The sequence below is a fragment of the Heterodontus francisci genome, chromosome 2, assembly GCF_036365525.1.
Source record: "Heterodontus francisci isolate sHetFra1 chromosome 2, sHetFra1.hap1, whole genome shotgun sequence".
In the NCBI taxonomy this organism is placed as follows: domain Eukaryota; kingdom Metazoa; phylum Chordata; class Chondrichthyes; order Heterodontiformes; family Heterodontidae; genus Heterodontus; species Heterodontus francisci.
Window position 1 is genome coordinate 213548146 of NC_090372.1, and position 13673 is coordinate 213561818.

At 41.3% G+C, this 13673-nt stretch overlaps 1 protein-coding gene across 1 annotated transcript in view; it reads right to left on the reverse strand.

The window, feature by feature from the left end:
- Positions 1-13673, reverse strand: part of arhgap39 (Rho GTPase activating protein 39) — a 381858-nt gene that overhangs the window by 352027 nt on the left and 16158 nt on the right. Inside the window, exon 3 of the mRNA XM_068052219.1 lies at positions 8926-9354. Coding sequence (XP_067908320.1) covers positions 8926-9354 — 429 coding nt within the window. The remainder of the gene's footprint in view (positions 1-8925; positions 9355-13673) is intronic.

Sequence of the window (13673 nt, forward strand, 5' to 3'; positions counted from 1 at the left end):
GTGGATCTGGTTCAGTGCTGGCCACTGCCTTTGAGGGAGGCCAAAGCCAGGGACTGCTGCTGCTGAGTCAATGATGGGTGTTGGTTTTTATGCTGCATGCATTCCACTATTCCCTCCATGACTATTAGCTGCAGTTTCCTAGAACGGCCGGCGCAAGTTTAAGTGCTTTCTTAGTAGGTTTTTCAAGTCTCTGGTTGTTGGTGACAATCTACCCATGATCTCCCTGTGTGTGCTAGTTAATTGAGAACTTGCCAGTTAATGTCATCAAGAAAATCGAAAGCGGAAGACTGGTCTGAAAAGCTTGAAAGCATCTACTCTATTTGGACTCTTAATTCCAAGGAGTCTGTGAAGACCAACAGCGAAAGCTGAGTGAGAGAAGCAGGGGTAAACAGAGTGGCAGTGCAGAGGAGGGCCAAGAGCAGCAGCCAGAGCTAAGCAAGACCAGTGAGGATAAATAGAGTGTTGGCAGCAGAGGAGGCCCAAAAACTAAATGAGATCAGGGGTGATAAAACAGAGATGAGTTGGAGTTGGGTTGGGAGCAGGTTTGAGGAGAGAAAAAAAATGAAAGTGTTAGTGGTCATTTCCTCTCTAAACTAGGGCATTGGTTTAAACTCATGAAATTAAATATTCAATCGTGGTAAGTATAATAGTAAGTTAATTAATAAAAGGAGTATTAGCAAAGAGCAGATCTAAAGGCATTAATTAATAATAACAAGATACTAACGAGTTTCCAAAAGAGGGAATAGAGATTTTTTTTAGATCGTGAATGGGCAGCTGAATGGACAGGTAATTCCTGCACCATGTGGTAACTTCAAGACAGTTCATGTGTCTTGGGGGAACCATGTGTGTCGGAAGCATCTCCAGCTACTTGAACTCGAGTTCTGGATTTCTAAGCTTGAGGGGCAACTGGAGCACTGCGGAGCTTCAGGGAGGCACAGTGTTTCCTGGATTGTACATTTCAGGAGGTGGTGACCCCACAGGCAGAGAGAGTTCAGGATAGTAGATGGGTGGCCATCTGGAAGAGTAGAAAAAGGCAAGAAGTGCAGGAATCTTTGGGACGTGTGCCACTCTCCAACTGGTACTCAGCGCTGGAGAATGCTGGGAGAGACGACATCTTGAAGGAGTGCAGTCCAGACCATGGTATCAATGTGCTAGGGACTGCACAGCGGGAAAACAGCAAAGCATAGAAATGCAGTCGATCTAGGAGATTCCATTGGTGGGGGACAGACAGGCATTTCTGCAACTGCCACTGAGAGTCCTGCATGGTGTTTTGTTGCCCTCAGAAAGGGTGCAGAATATTCTGCAGGGGAAAGGGAGTGAGCCAGAAATTGTGGTACATGTCGGTGCCAATGACAGAGAGGGGACAGGTATTGAGGTCCTACAGTTAGACTTTCAGGAGTTAGGCAGGACATTACAAAGGAGGGCCTCAAAGGCAGCAATCTCTGGATTACTCCCAGTGCCGCACACAAGCAAGAGTAGAAATAGGAAGACAGGGAGAATCAATGCATGCAGGAGGGAGGGCTTCAGACTCTTGGGACAATGGGACAAGTTCTTGGGGAGAAGGCATTTATTCAAATGGGACAGTTGCATCTCGACAGGACTGGGACCAATGTCCTCATGGGGAGGTTCACTATTGTGGTTGGAGAGGGTTAAACTAAATTGGCAAGGGGGGATGGGCATCAGCATAAAGAAGTAGAAAAGAGTAATGAAATGCAGAAAGGATTGAGTGGTAGATAGTACTAAGAAGGACCATATCGGATAGTAGCAGACTAAGATGGACTACAAGGCAGGCTTAGAAAGTATTATTTCTTTTTAATGGGATGTGGGGCCGCTGACTACCATTTATTGCCCATCACTAATTGCCCCTGAACTGAGTGGCTTGCTAGGCCATTTCAGAGGGCATTTTAAGAGTCAACCCCATTGCTGTGGGTCTGGAGTCACATGTAGGCCAGACCAGGTAAGGACAGCAGATTTCCTTCCCGAAAGGACATTAGTGAACCAGATTTTTTTTTTTAAATGACTATAAACAATGGTTTCACGGTCATCATTAGACTAGCTTTTAATTCCAGATTTATTATTTGAATTCAAATTTCACCATCTGCCGTGGTGGGATTCAAACCCAGAGCATTAAGGTGGGCTCTGACTTACTAGTCCAGTGCCATTACCACTATGCCACTGCCCCTCCCTAAGTATGTACGTAAATACACAGAGTGTAATAAGATTGGTGAGCTACAAGCACAAATAGCCATGTGGGAATATGATGCAGTGGCAATAACAAACATGGCTTAAAATGATGAGGACTCAACATTTAATATTCAAGAATATGAAGTCATCAGAAAAAAATAGGGAAGGGAAAAAGGGAGGTGGGGTGGCAGTACTGATTAAGGAAGATGTTGCAGTATTGGAAAAAGAGGATGTCCTTGAAGGGACAAGGACAGAAACCATTTAGTTCGAGTTGAGAAACAAGAAAGGTATGATCACACGACTGGGGGTATTCTACAGGCTTCTAAATAGTAAGAGAGATAGTGATAGAGGAGCAAATCTGCAGGGAAATCACATAGAGGTGATACTGGGGAACTTTAATTGCCCCAATATCCATTTGGATATTAGAATAAAGCGTAAGGAGGGAAGGAATTTCTGAATTGAGTTCAGAAGATCATTGACTAGTATGATTTAAGGAGGCATTGCTGGAGCTGGTGCCGGGGAATGAGGTGGGCCAAGTGAACCAAGTGTGTGTGGGGGAAACACTTGAGTTTGAGAGAAAACCAGCAAGAAATATAAAAATAGACAGTAAAAGCTGCAGAGAAGGTTCACTAGCCTGATTCCTGGGATAAAGGGGTTGTCTTATGAGGAAAGGTTGGGCCTATACTCAATGGAGTTTAGAAGATTGAAAGGTGATCTTATTGAAATGCAAAAGATTCTGAGGGAGCTTGACAGGGTAGATGCTGAGAGGATGTTTCCCCTCGTGGGCTATCTAGAACTAGGCACAGTTTAAGTTAAGGAGTCTCCCATTTAAGATGGAGATGAGGAGGAATTTCTTCGCTGATGGTTGTCAGTGCCTGGAATTCTTTTCGCCAGCAAGCAGTGGAGACTGGGTCACTAAATATATTCAAGACTGGGTTAGACAGATTTTTGATTAACAAAGGAGTCAAGGGTTATGGGGGGCAGGCAGGAAAGTAGAGTTATGGCACAATCAGATCAGCCATGATCTTACTGAATAGGCTTAAGGAGCCAAGGGGTCAACTCCTATTCCTTATGTTATGTCCCCACACCACACAGTTGATCATTAACGTCCTCAGGAGCGATCAAGGAACTCGGCCTTACTGACATATCACTCACATCCCAACGAAAATAATATGTTACAAGGGTTTCCATTTTTTGTTAAAACTTAAGAATCTATATTTTAAAATTGAAAAGGGATTCCATGGATGCTGTAATTTTGAAGAAGCTGAACTTTGGGTGTTTATCTTAAAAGAAGTTACCAGAAGGTTTGGACTGAATGTAAACAAGTTTACTGAAAAGTACCTGTTTGCAAACAACCCAGCAGGGGTTGTGTTGTAACCCTGAAAGAGCTATTTACAAGGAAATAACAAGTCAAGATTTATGGTCATCACACAACTTGCCTCGGGAAAGATTTTAGTTTCATTTTGAACTGTGAAAAAGCCGGAGTCAGTTGGAGTTTGCTTATTAACCTGCCAGGAGAACAGAAGATTCAGCAAGCCCATCTTTCTCTTAAAAAGCAAACTCTGTGTCAAGTGTGTTTCCTGTTGTCTCCTATAATTGAAGAAATCTTGCATGTTTGCAGAAACCTTGCATCTTTAAAGGAACTTTGCATCGAATGTATGAGAATTGAAACTTTGTTGCTGCACCTCTGTAGCTGCATCTCTTTGAAAGGCTGCCCAGATTGTTCATCAACATTGCCTAGGAATGCTCTAGGAAGATTCCTAGTGGCAGCCTCCTATTCAGCTTTAGGACACCTCGCCAAAACAATGGATTTCCTTCCATACCTTCTTTAAGCCCAAGTGTTTTTTTTTATTCCTTCTATTTCTTTAAACAGCTGTCAACAAAAATCCCTTTTTTCCCCCGGTAAAGATGTATATGTATGTATGTGTACGTGAGGGCTAGGATAAAATAAGGAGCTTTAATATTTCAATTTGGGTTTATGTTTTACTTCATTATTGGTTAAGACTTGGTTTATAATAAACTGATAATGTTGTTGTATATTAAAGAAACCTGGGGGAAAGCAGAGTATCTGATTAAACTTTCCTACTTACTGAAACAATCAAATATATGTTGTGACCTGTGGAGAAGTGGGACTGAATTTACAATGCACTCCTCCCACCTCGGTTGTAACATATATAAAAAGAAACAGGAAGACAAAAATGGAAAGGAGCGTACATGACATGTGGCTATGCCAGCAGAGCTCCAAGTACAGTCTGCTCATACAACAGCACCAGATGATGGAAAAAAAAACAGGAACAGGAGGAGACCATTCAGGCCCATGAGCCTGTTCTGGTACTCAATTAGATCATGGCTGATCTGTAATCTTATCTCCATCTGCCTTGGTTCTATAACTTAATACAGTTACCTAACAAAAATCTATTCATTACAGTCTGAAATTTTCATTTGATCCCAGCCTCAAAAGCTTTTTGGAAGAGAAAGTTTCAGATTTCCACTACCCTTTGCGTGAAGACTTTTTTCCTGGCACCATCCCTGAACTTAAAATCACCTTACGAAATGAATGCATGCATGTATGAATGAATGAATGCATGAATGCAGATTTAGTAAGTAAATCTGGCAGCTGGTTTAAGGCTGAATTCAATATTAGGGTTTCTCAAATACCCAAAAACTGTGAGACTAAAGCTTAAGCACTCTATAAAATGTTAACAGAACCCCAAGACTGAAACACAGCCTGAAACCAACTGCCAACTATGTGTTACCAGATAATTATTCTTTAGAATTAACAAGCACTTTAAGATTACTTCCAATATCGTTTTAATGCCAGTTACCTTCAAAATAATCTCTACCAAGTGCTGTCATATCTATTTATTTTATATATTTTTTAAATTATAAAATGAGCGGTTATAGAACAAAACTAGGCTAGCTCTTCAGCTCTGCTTCAAGTCTTGAGTACTATCAATGCAGAAAATATGAGTTCAGAGGTCCAATTACTGAGATTACTCGAGGGTACATTACAACATACCTCAATCGATCTCCTTCAGATTCAAGATCTGTACAAGTGCTAGTAAATTAAAAAGAAAAAAAGATTGGTTTCCAATTCCCTTACTGAAAAATAAAAAAATAAACAAAAATTGTAAAAATATTGGATTGTTTGTTCTCTGTGGCCAGGAGTCCTATCAAACAATGAATCCCACTTTTATTAGCCTTTGCGATGGGCATGCAAAAGGTTAGATATGGTGCACCAATATCACTAATAGAGTAAGTACAGATCGTTGCAACACTATTAGAGAAACAATTCTCAATTTTGAAAATATTGATTTACTAAACATTTCATAAGGCATTTCAATAGCTTTTATTCTGAAAAATAATGAAACTTCCAAGGCTAGGGGAGGCATTTGGTGGGATACGGACTCTTCCCAATTTTTTCTTTAGATTAGAGATACAGCACTGAAACAGGCCCTTCGGCCCACCGAGTCTGTGCCGAACATCAACTACCCATTTATACTAATCCCATATTCCTACCAAACATCCCCACCTGTCCCTATATTTCCCTACCACCTACCTATAGTAGTGACAATTTATAATGGCCAATTTACCTATCAACCTGCAAGTCTTTTGGCTTGTGGGAGGAAACTGGAGCACCCGGAGAAAACCCACGCAGACACAGGGAGAACTTGCAAACTCCACACAGGCAGTACCCGGAATCGAACCCGGGTCCCTGGAGCTGTGAGGCTGCGGTGCTAACCACTGAGCCACTGTGCCGCCCCTCCGGGCAGTTTTCATCACTTGCATTGTTGACTGTTCAGCAGGGGCCTAATGCAAGTGATAAAAACTGCCCGGAGGGGCGGCACAGTGGCGCAGTGGTTAGCACCGCAGCCTCACAGCTCCAGGGACCCGGGTTCGATTCCGGGTACTGCCTGTGTGGAGTTTGCAAGTTCTCCCTGTGTCTGCGTGGGTTTTCTCCGGGTGCTCCGGTTTCCTCCCACAAGCCAAAGACTTGCAGGTTGATAGGTAAATTGGCCATTATAAATTGTCACTACTATAGGTAGGTGGTAGGGAAATATAGGGACAGGTGGGGATGTTTGGTAGGAATATGGGATTAGTGTAGGATTAGTATAAATGGGTGGTTGATGTTCGGCACAGACTCGGTGGGCTGAAGGGCCTGTTTCAGTGCTGTATCTCTAATCTAAAATCTAAAAAAATCTAATTGCACAACCAACATCGTCTGAGAAATCCCCAAATTCAAAGAAAGAACTTGCATTTATATAGCGTCTTTCCCGACCTCAGGCTGTTCCAACGCACTTTACACAGCCAATGAAGTACTTTTGAGGTGTAATCGCTGTTGTAATAAGAGAATGGTAAATCCTCACAAAAGCCTTGAAGGGCGGACTCACAAAATAGAACTTGCTCTTCATATTCCACAGATGCGAGCACTGGGCTTGGTACACATACTGGAAGTAATATGATAGCATAAATGTCATTACATATTAAACCTTGCTGCTTTTTTGGAAAGAAATAAGTTATTTTCAGAGGACTGTTGTGTTCAATAATAAATGTTGGAGGGAGGGACAGCAGAGTAAGAAGCAACAACCTACTGCTCACACAGATGAGACTTGAATTGCCTTATTATCCATTAGTCTGACTGCGAGGGGTTTGAAGCTACGCAGTGTTAGGAGGAGCAGAGAAATTGTGTCAAGTCAGCTACAAATTTCTTTCCTGAAGCGAACCACTTCACTTCCAACTTACCTGTCCCTAGAAATAAAATTCAACCAACTTCACTGCAGGGACCGTGGAACTACTGAAATACAACCAGGGCAGCTTGTCATTTTCATTTGATTTTTAATGGACTTTCTCCTTTCTATCTCTTCAAACCTTGCCACCCTCAGCATTTTTACCCAATGACCCAAGACGGGAATGTACCTTGGGCCACAATCTTTTCAACAACCAGCAAGAGATCATACTTTTGGAGGGAGGGCAGTAGCAATCTAGCACACAAATATCCGCCCCCTCCCCCCGACCCCCAGTAGAATCCTCTATTTTCACCAATGCTTGGAATCTGCAATCATTTTTTTGCCCTCACCACTCACTTAAATGTACAGGCTTTCAGTTTAGTATTTTTTAAAAAACATTATGATGCAGAAGACCATCTCTAAAAGGCAGCCTTTCAGCTCCATAGTTACCTCCTATAATTACTACTCGGAACGTCAAAGACTTGAGCATTATTTCTGAATTTAAAAACACCAATCATGCAATATTTCCCAGAGGGAAAAAATTTCAGCTCCACATCCTCCAGAAATGGTACAGTCAATGATTGTAGGATTTAACAGAGAGCTCGGGGCAGAGGCAAGAGTGAAAAAGAAAACTGCATTACAGACCTGAAAAACTGAAGAGACCTTCCCATTAACAATTTGGTTCCACCACTTCAACACACCACATCTTCATGAAATTTAAGGTCCCCTTTCCTCCAACTGCAATACACTGAACCAGTCCTATAAGAGATGGCAACCAAAATAATCCCAGTCTTCTGCAAACTCCACTTTAGCTTGTTGCTGGGAGTTGCACCAGAGCAGGTTTGGTGGTTGATCCTTTCATATGTTGTTGGATAAAGTTTCAGCTGAGATTGAAAATTTACTATTGGAGAAATTATGGATCCAGTTCCAAACAATACCAAGAGGAGATTTGAGAGGCAATTCAGTAACAGTCTGTTTGCCCATCAATAAAATATAAGTCACGGAACCAGTTTTAAGTCAAAACAACTCAGTGACGGGCAACACTTCTCCCCTGCCTTGTAGCTCAGAGTTTAAGTCTGTATTGTAGGCAGAAAGACAAAACACAGTGTTCAAGATTATGAAGAAAACTGACAAAAAATGATCTAGGCAAATTGTGCACTGTGGAAGAAGATCCAAATACCATGGAACACAAGTTAAAAATAAGAAAGTTTGGAACCAAAAGAAAGTGTGGGAGAAGTTTTTGATGTAGAATAAGTTTCCAAGAAAGGGCCCTGATGTGTGCAGCGCAAATGGGTTCAAGAGGTAATTAGATGCTATGTTAGAGAAAGAAAGAGAAAAATACAGAGGGGAATACAGCAATATAATGAAAAAGTGTAAATGATCTGAGAGAAAGATTTGTTGGGCATTCATGGACTTCTCTGATTCCTATTCTATTGTTCTTAAAAAATCAAATTCTTATTGACAGTTGCAGAGAGATTACTCCACCAAGAAAATAAACTTTCAGTTGCAGGCTAAATTGATCCTCATGGAATATTCATTTTACCATATTTATACTTTCAAATTCAGAGATCAATGGAACTGTAAAAGCTGCCCATGCTTGTTTGTATCTTAATACACTAAATCATTCCAAGAGTCTACCCAGTGATGAAGCATCACTTTCTTTGTGAAGTTCACTGCCAAATGGTGTCATCACCTTTGATTTCGTCCCTTGTTGGTATTAATTCAAATCACAGCTAACAATTAGCTGCCGAACACAGTCATTTAAGGATTCATTAGACCAAAGAAAGGTTCACATACTGACGACCAGCATTACTTGTCGCACAGTCTAACCAATGATATCTGTCACAATTGTCTATCACTTCATTAGGCCATCCAATAGCCCACCAGAAACCAAAGCCTCACCCACCAGATGGCAGGTATATTTTCCTGCTCAAGAGGAGGGGTTATGAACAAGTGAGAGCAAACCCATGATGTGCACAAATCACAGAGGGCATGCAGGAGCTCTAAATCTTACCTCTCTGGTTCCTCTTTTCCAATAATCTGCTGGGTTTGTTTTGGTCGTGCTTGTTCTTGTGTCCTATCCGTTTCCAGTTCCTGTTCTAGGGAAGAGCTGGTGCTCCCTTCTCTACTCATATTACTACTACGGCCCGGACTGTTGTCTGCCGAAGCTCGGCTTGGTGAGTCAGTGTTCTGTTTCAACGTCTGCAATTTGGCCAGTGGGATGATGTCACAGTTCTGAGGCCGATGCCAGACAGTTCGCTGTGTTGTGGCATTGTAGTAATAAAACCTAGAAGTGTTGGGATCAAAGAGCTCCCACCACTGATTTTCATTGGTACGTTTTATCCGGACACCAGAAGGCGGATCCCAGACGCATTCTCCAGTGGTAAGGTTAGCATACATACGCTCCCGTGTTCGAGGCTCAATGATCTCCACCCATTCCAGCCTTGAAAAAAGATAAAAGACAAAAGGCTTATTTTATATATATATATGCACCACATTAGCTCATTAGAAAGAGTATTCCTGGCTGTAGTTTAAAAATTTCAGCACTTTTGTCAACAAACAGCTCCTCATTCAGTCGGACTGAGACATTAAAAAAACCTTTTACCTTGTGAGGTGCACCAGGGGTAGATAACATCTAGAATGGGTACTGCCACGACACAGACCCTGCCTGAATGATCACTTGAGACAACCACTGAATGACTAGATAGCAACTTGCAATCTCTACCACTAACTGGAGACAAGAGGAATGATTCCAGGGTGCTGATAGATCACAAGACCATTCCAAAAGAAGGAATTCAGAAAAAACAAATCTTTATGAATTCTAGAAATTTAGAGCACCGAAACGGGCACATTATGCTGTACTGATGGATTTTCTCTGAGCCAATTAAATCTAATCCAACTCTCCTGTTTTCTCCCTATAGTCTTAATCAAGCAACTATCTAATTCTCTTAAAATAATTCATGGATTCAGTGAACTTAATTAATTAGGTAAGGTGGCTGACCCAGTGATTTTGGTTTTGAGGGGGTTTTTGAAGGAAGGCAGGGTTGTGGTCTCTGGGACCCAACCAATATTTAAGCCAATGGCCGTGAGGCTTACCACAATGTAACAGCCCTTATAAACAAGGGAAGAAGAGCAACAGCATTCCTATGCTGATTTCGTAATGCTACATGGAGTAGAATGGTTCAGTGGAAATGATTACAAAAAACATTTCTTAATTTTAGATCATTTGAACCCTACAAAGTCCAACTTAAGCAAGATAGTTATGAGAGAAGATAAGGTACTGGGACTATTTCTTGTGGAGCACTGATGGCTCACAGTTTTTAAAAAACTCTATCAAACTCCTATGAGAAGTTTGATAGGGCACATGGAAAGATTATTTCGTTTTGTTGGGGAGTTAATGAAATGGGAACATCAATTTAAAATTAAATAGAAGCCACTGATTTTTTTAATTCATTCATGGGATGTGGGCATTGCTGGTGAGGACAGCATTTATTCCCCATCCCTAATTGCCCTGGGGAATATGGTGATAAGCCACCTTCTTGAACCACTGCAGTCCATGTAGTGTAGGTACATCCACAGTGCTGTTAGAAAGGGAGTTCCAGAATTTTGACCCAATGACAATAGTAAACATAGTTCCAAGTCAAGGTGGTGTGTGGCTTGGAGGAGAACTTGCAGGTGGTGGTGTTCCCATCCGTTTGCTGCCTTTGTCCTTCTAGGTGGTAGAGGTCACGGGTTTGGAAGGTGCTGTCAAAGGAGTTTTGGTGAGTTGCTGCAGTGCATCTTGTAGATGGTACACACTGCTGAACACTGTGTGTCGGTGGTGGAGGGAATGAATGTTTAAGGTGGTTAATGGGGTGCCGATCAAGTAGGCTGTTTTGGTCTGGATGGTAACAAGCTTCTTGAGCATCTTTGGAGCTGCTCACATCCAGGCGAGTGGAGCGTATTCCATCACGTGTCTGACGTGTGCATTGTAGGTGGTGGACAGGCTTTAGCGAGTCAGGAGGTGAGTCACTTGGCGCAGTGGAGTGGACTGTTTAATACTGTATGCAGCTTAAATGCTCTTTTCTTAATTTACAAATAGTTTTTTAAAAAGTCTAATTTCTTTTCCCTTCCCCACTCAGACTACTGTTTTTGACACTTACTGGAGTTCCTAGCCATGTTAAAAAAGGAACACATATTTCAAGAACAACTTGCATTTATACACTGTATTAACATAGAAAAACTTCCCAAGGCGCTTTACAGGAACGTTATCAAACAAAATTTGATCACAAGCCACTTAAGGAAACATTAGGTCATGTGGTCAAAGAGGCAGGTTTAAAGATTATCTTAAAGGAGGAGGGAGAGGTAGAGTGATGGAAAGATTTAAGGAAGAAATTCCAGAACCTAAGCTACTCAAAAGGGGGGAGGCGACGAAAACTCAGGGTGCCAGAATGGAATTTATAGGAAGGAGTCCACAGTTGACTGAAAAGCTCCTGGAAATTTGTATAAAAAGAAAATTCAGCATCAATACATTTCCAGAAAGGCAAACTTACAGTGGGGCACCATTTATTCAAACACCACTTATCTGAACCAGCTGGACCCCCCAGAATGCCCTATGTGAATAATTATTTCCTCACACTGTATGGGGTTTCTCTGCCAAATCAGTACAGCTCAATAATGTGCTGCAAGTCACATGCGATCAGTTATCCAAATTATTCACATCCAAACAAGGGCAATTACACAGCACAAAGGAGGGCCATCCCTGCAGCTGAAGTCAGCCGTTTTGTAGCAGATTAACACACTGCAGGTTCACTTCAATAACATGTTGAAAGTCAGCTGTTCACATACGTCCAAAGTGATGGACTTCCCCAATAGCAATTCTCTCCACTGAATTTATTTTTGACTTTATCTTGTAGATCCTTTTACAAAGGGGAAAAAATTAAAACTTTCTTCCTTATTTCATAAGGTGGAAGAAACATATTTATAAATAAAAACTTTACTGCAATCCGAGGATTTAAACATACAATATCTGCAAGCAATGTTGGGTCCTTAATTCTCATCATATTACATAGACTTTTACAGCACAAAATTTGCCATTCGACCTAACAGGTCCTTACCACACGAGCCTCTTCCCACCTTACCCCCATCACCATATCCTTGTATTCCTTTCTTCAGATACTTATCTCTGCTATTCACCTCAAGCACTCCATGCGGTGGCAAGTTCTACATTCTCACGGCTCTGAGAAATGTAGTTTCTCTTGAATACCTATTGGATTTATTTCATTGCTGGGTGTGAGAGGAAAGAACAGGTAGCAGTGTGAGCTCAGAGGGATTAGAGTGGGTTGGGGGCAGGGGCTGCTGCTGTACATAGCCAGCTGAAATCAAAGATGAGACAAGAATGTCAAAAGATTTACTGTAGTTTGGTAATGTATGGGATGCTGGTAGGGCCAGTTTGGTTGAGTCTGATTTAAGGCAATTTATAATGCATTGTGGTTCAGGGCATTGTTATCAGAACAAAATACATCATTTAAACACTTGTACTTCTGGAATCCACCAGGCTTTTTGCAGACAAGACAACTCGAACAAGAGGTTGGCATGTCAGTGAAACAGCATTAATAAGTAAATCACAAACTACTTAAAATAGTAGGTAGAGTAGAATAATTTTCCAAGATCAATCACAAACCTGATTATATATTCTGATGCACAGTCATACACCACAGAGGGAGGGCATTTAGCCCACTGTGCCTATGCCTGGGAAAGATTTAGTCCCACTCTTTCCCCACAGTCCTGCAAGTTTTTCATTTTCAAGTATTTATCCAATTTCCTTTTGAAACTTACTATTGAATCTGCTACCTTTGCAAGTAGTACAATCCAGATCACAATTGTTCACTGCTTAAAAAAAATTCTCTTCATCTCTCCTCCAGTTCTTTTGCCAATTATCTTAAATCTATGTCCTCTTTGTTACATCCGAGGTGGGAGGAGTACACTGGTTATTCTAATTCCACTTCTCCACAGGTCACAACACATACATTTCTTCCCACTTACTGATACGATGAATCATAGACTCTATTTTTATCCCAGAATAAAACACACCAACCAGGTTTCTTTAATAAACAACAAAATTAGCAGTTTATTATAAACCAAGTCTTAACCAACAATGAAGCAAAGCATAAACACACAAATTTAAACATAAAAGTTCCCTTTTTACCTTAGGGACACACACACGTACGTTAACTGGAAAAATAAAGGCATTTACTCTTTAGAGCTCTAGTATTTAAAAAAAAAAGAGAATATGTTGGCCAAAATACTTCAAGAAAAGATATGAAAAGATGTCAGAAGTCCTTTTTTGTCTGGCATCCCAAATACATGTAGATGGCTGTCACTGGAATCTTCCTAGAACAATTCTTGACAGGAGATGTTGAAGATCAGTTTGGGCAGGCTTTCCAGGAAAAAGGCAGTAACAGGGGTTTCAGACAGTTTTGCACTTGCTTCTCAGCTTCTCAAGAGATGGAAAACTGGCAGGCTTTTTTCAAAGAGCTGGGTGTTGCTCTCTTCGGCAAGTTTTCTCCAACTGTTTTTTCAAACTATTTTCCATTTCACAACTCACTGTCCAAAGCCAAACCAAAACCAATGTCACAAGAATCAAGCCTCCTGACTCCTATAAATCTTGACCTGTCACTTCTTTGTAACATCTCCCCAAGTCAAAAGCAGCCCCTGCTAAATAATTATTTGAAGACAGGTGCCTCCCAGTAACTGTTTGTTTTCCATCTCAGTCCAAAAAGC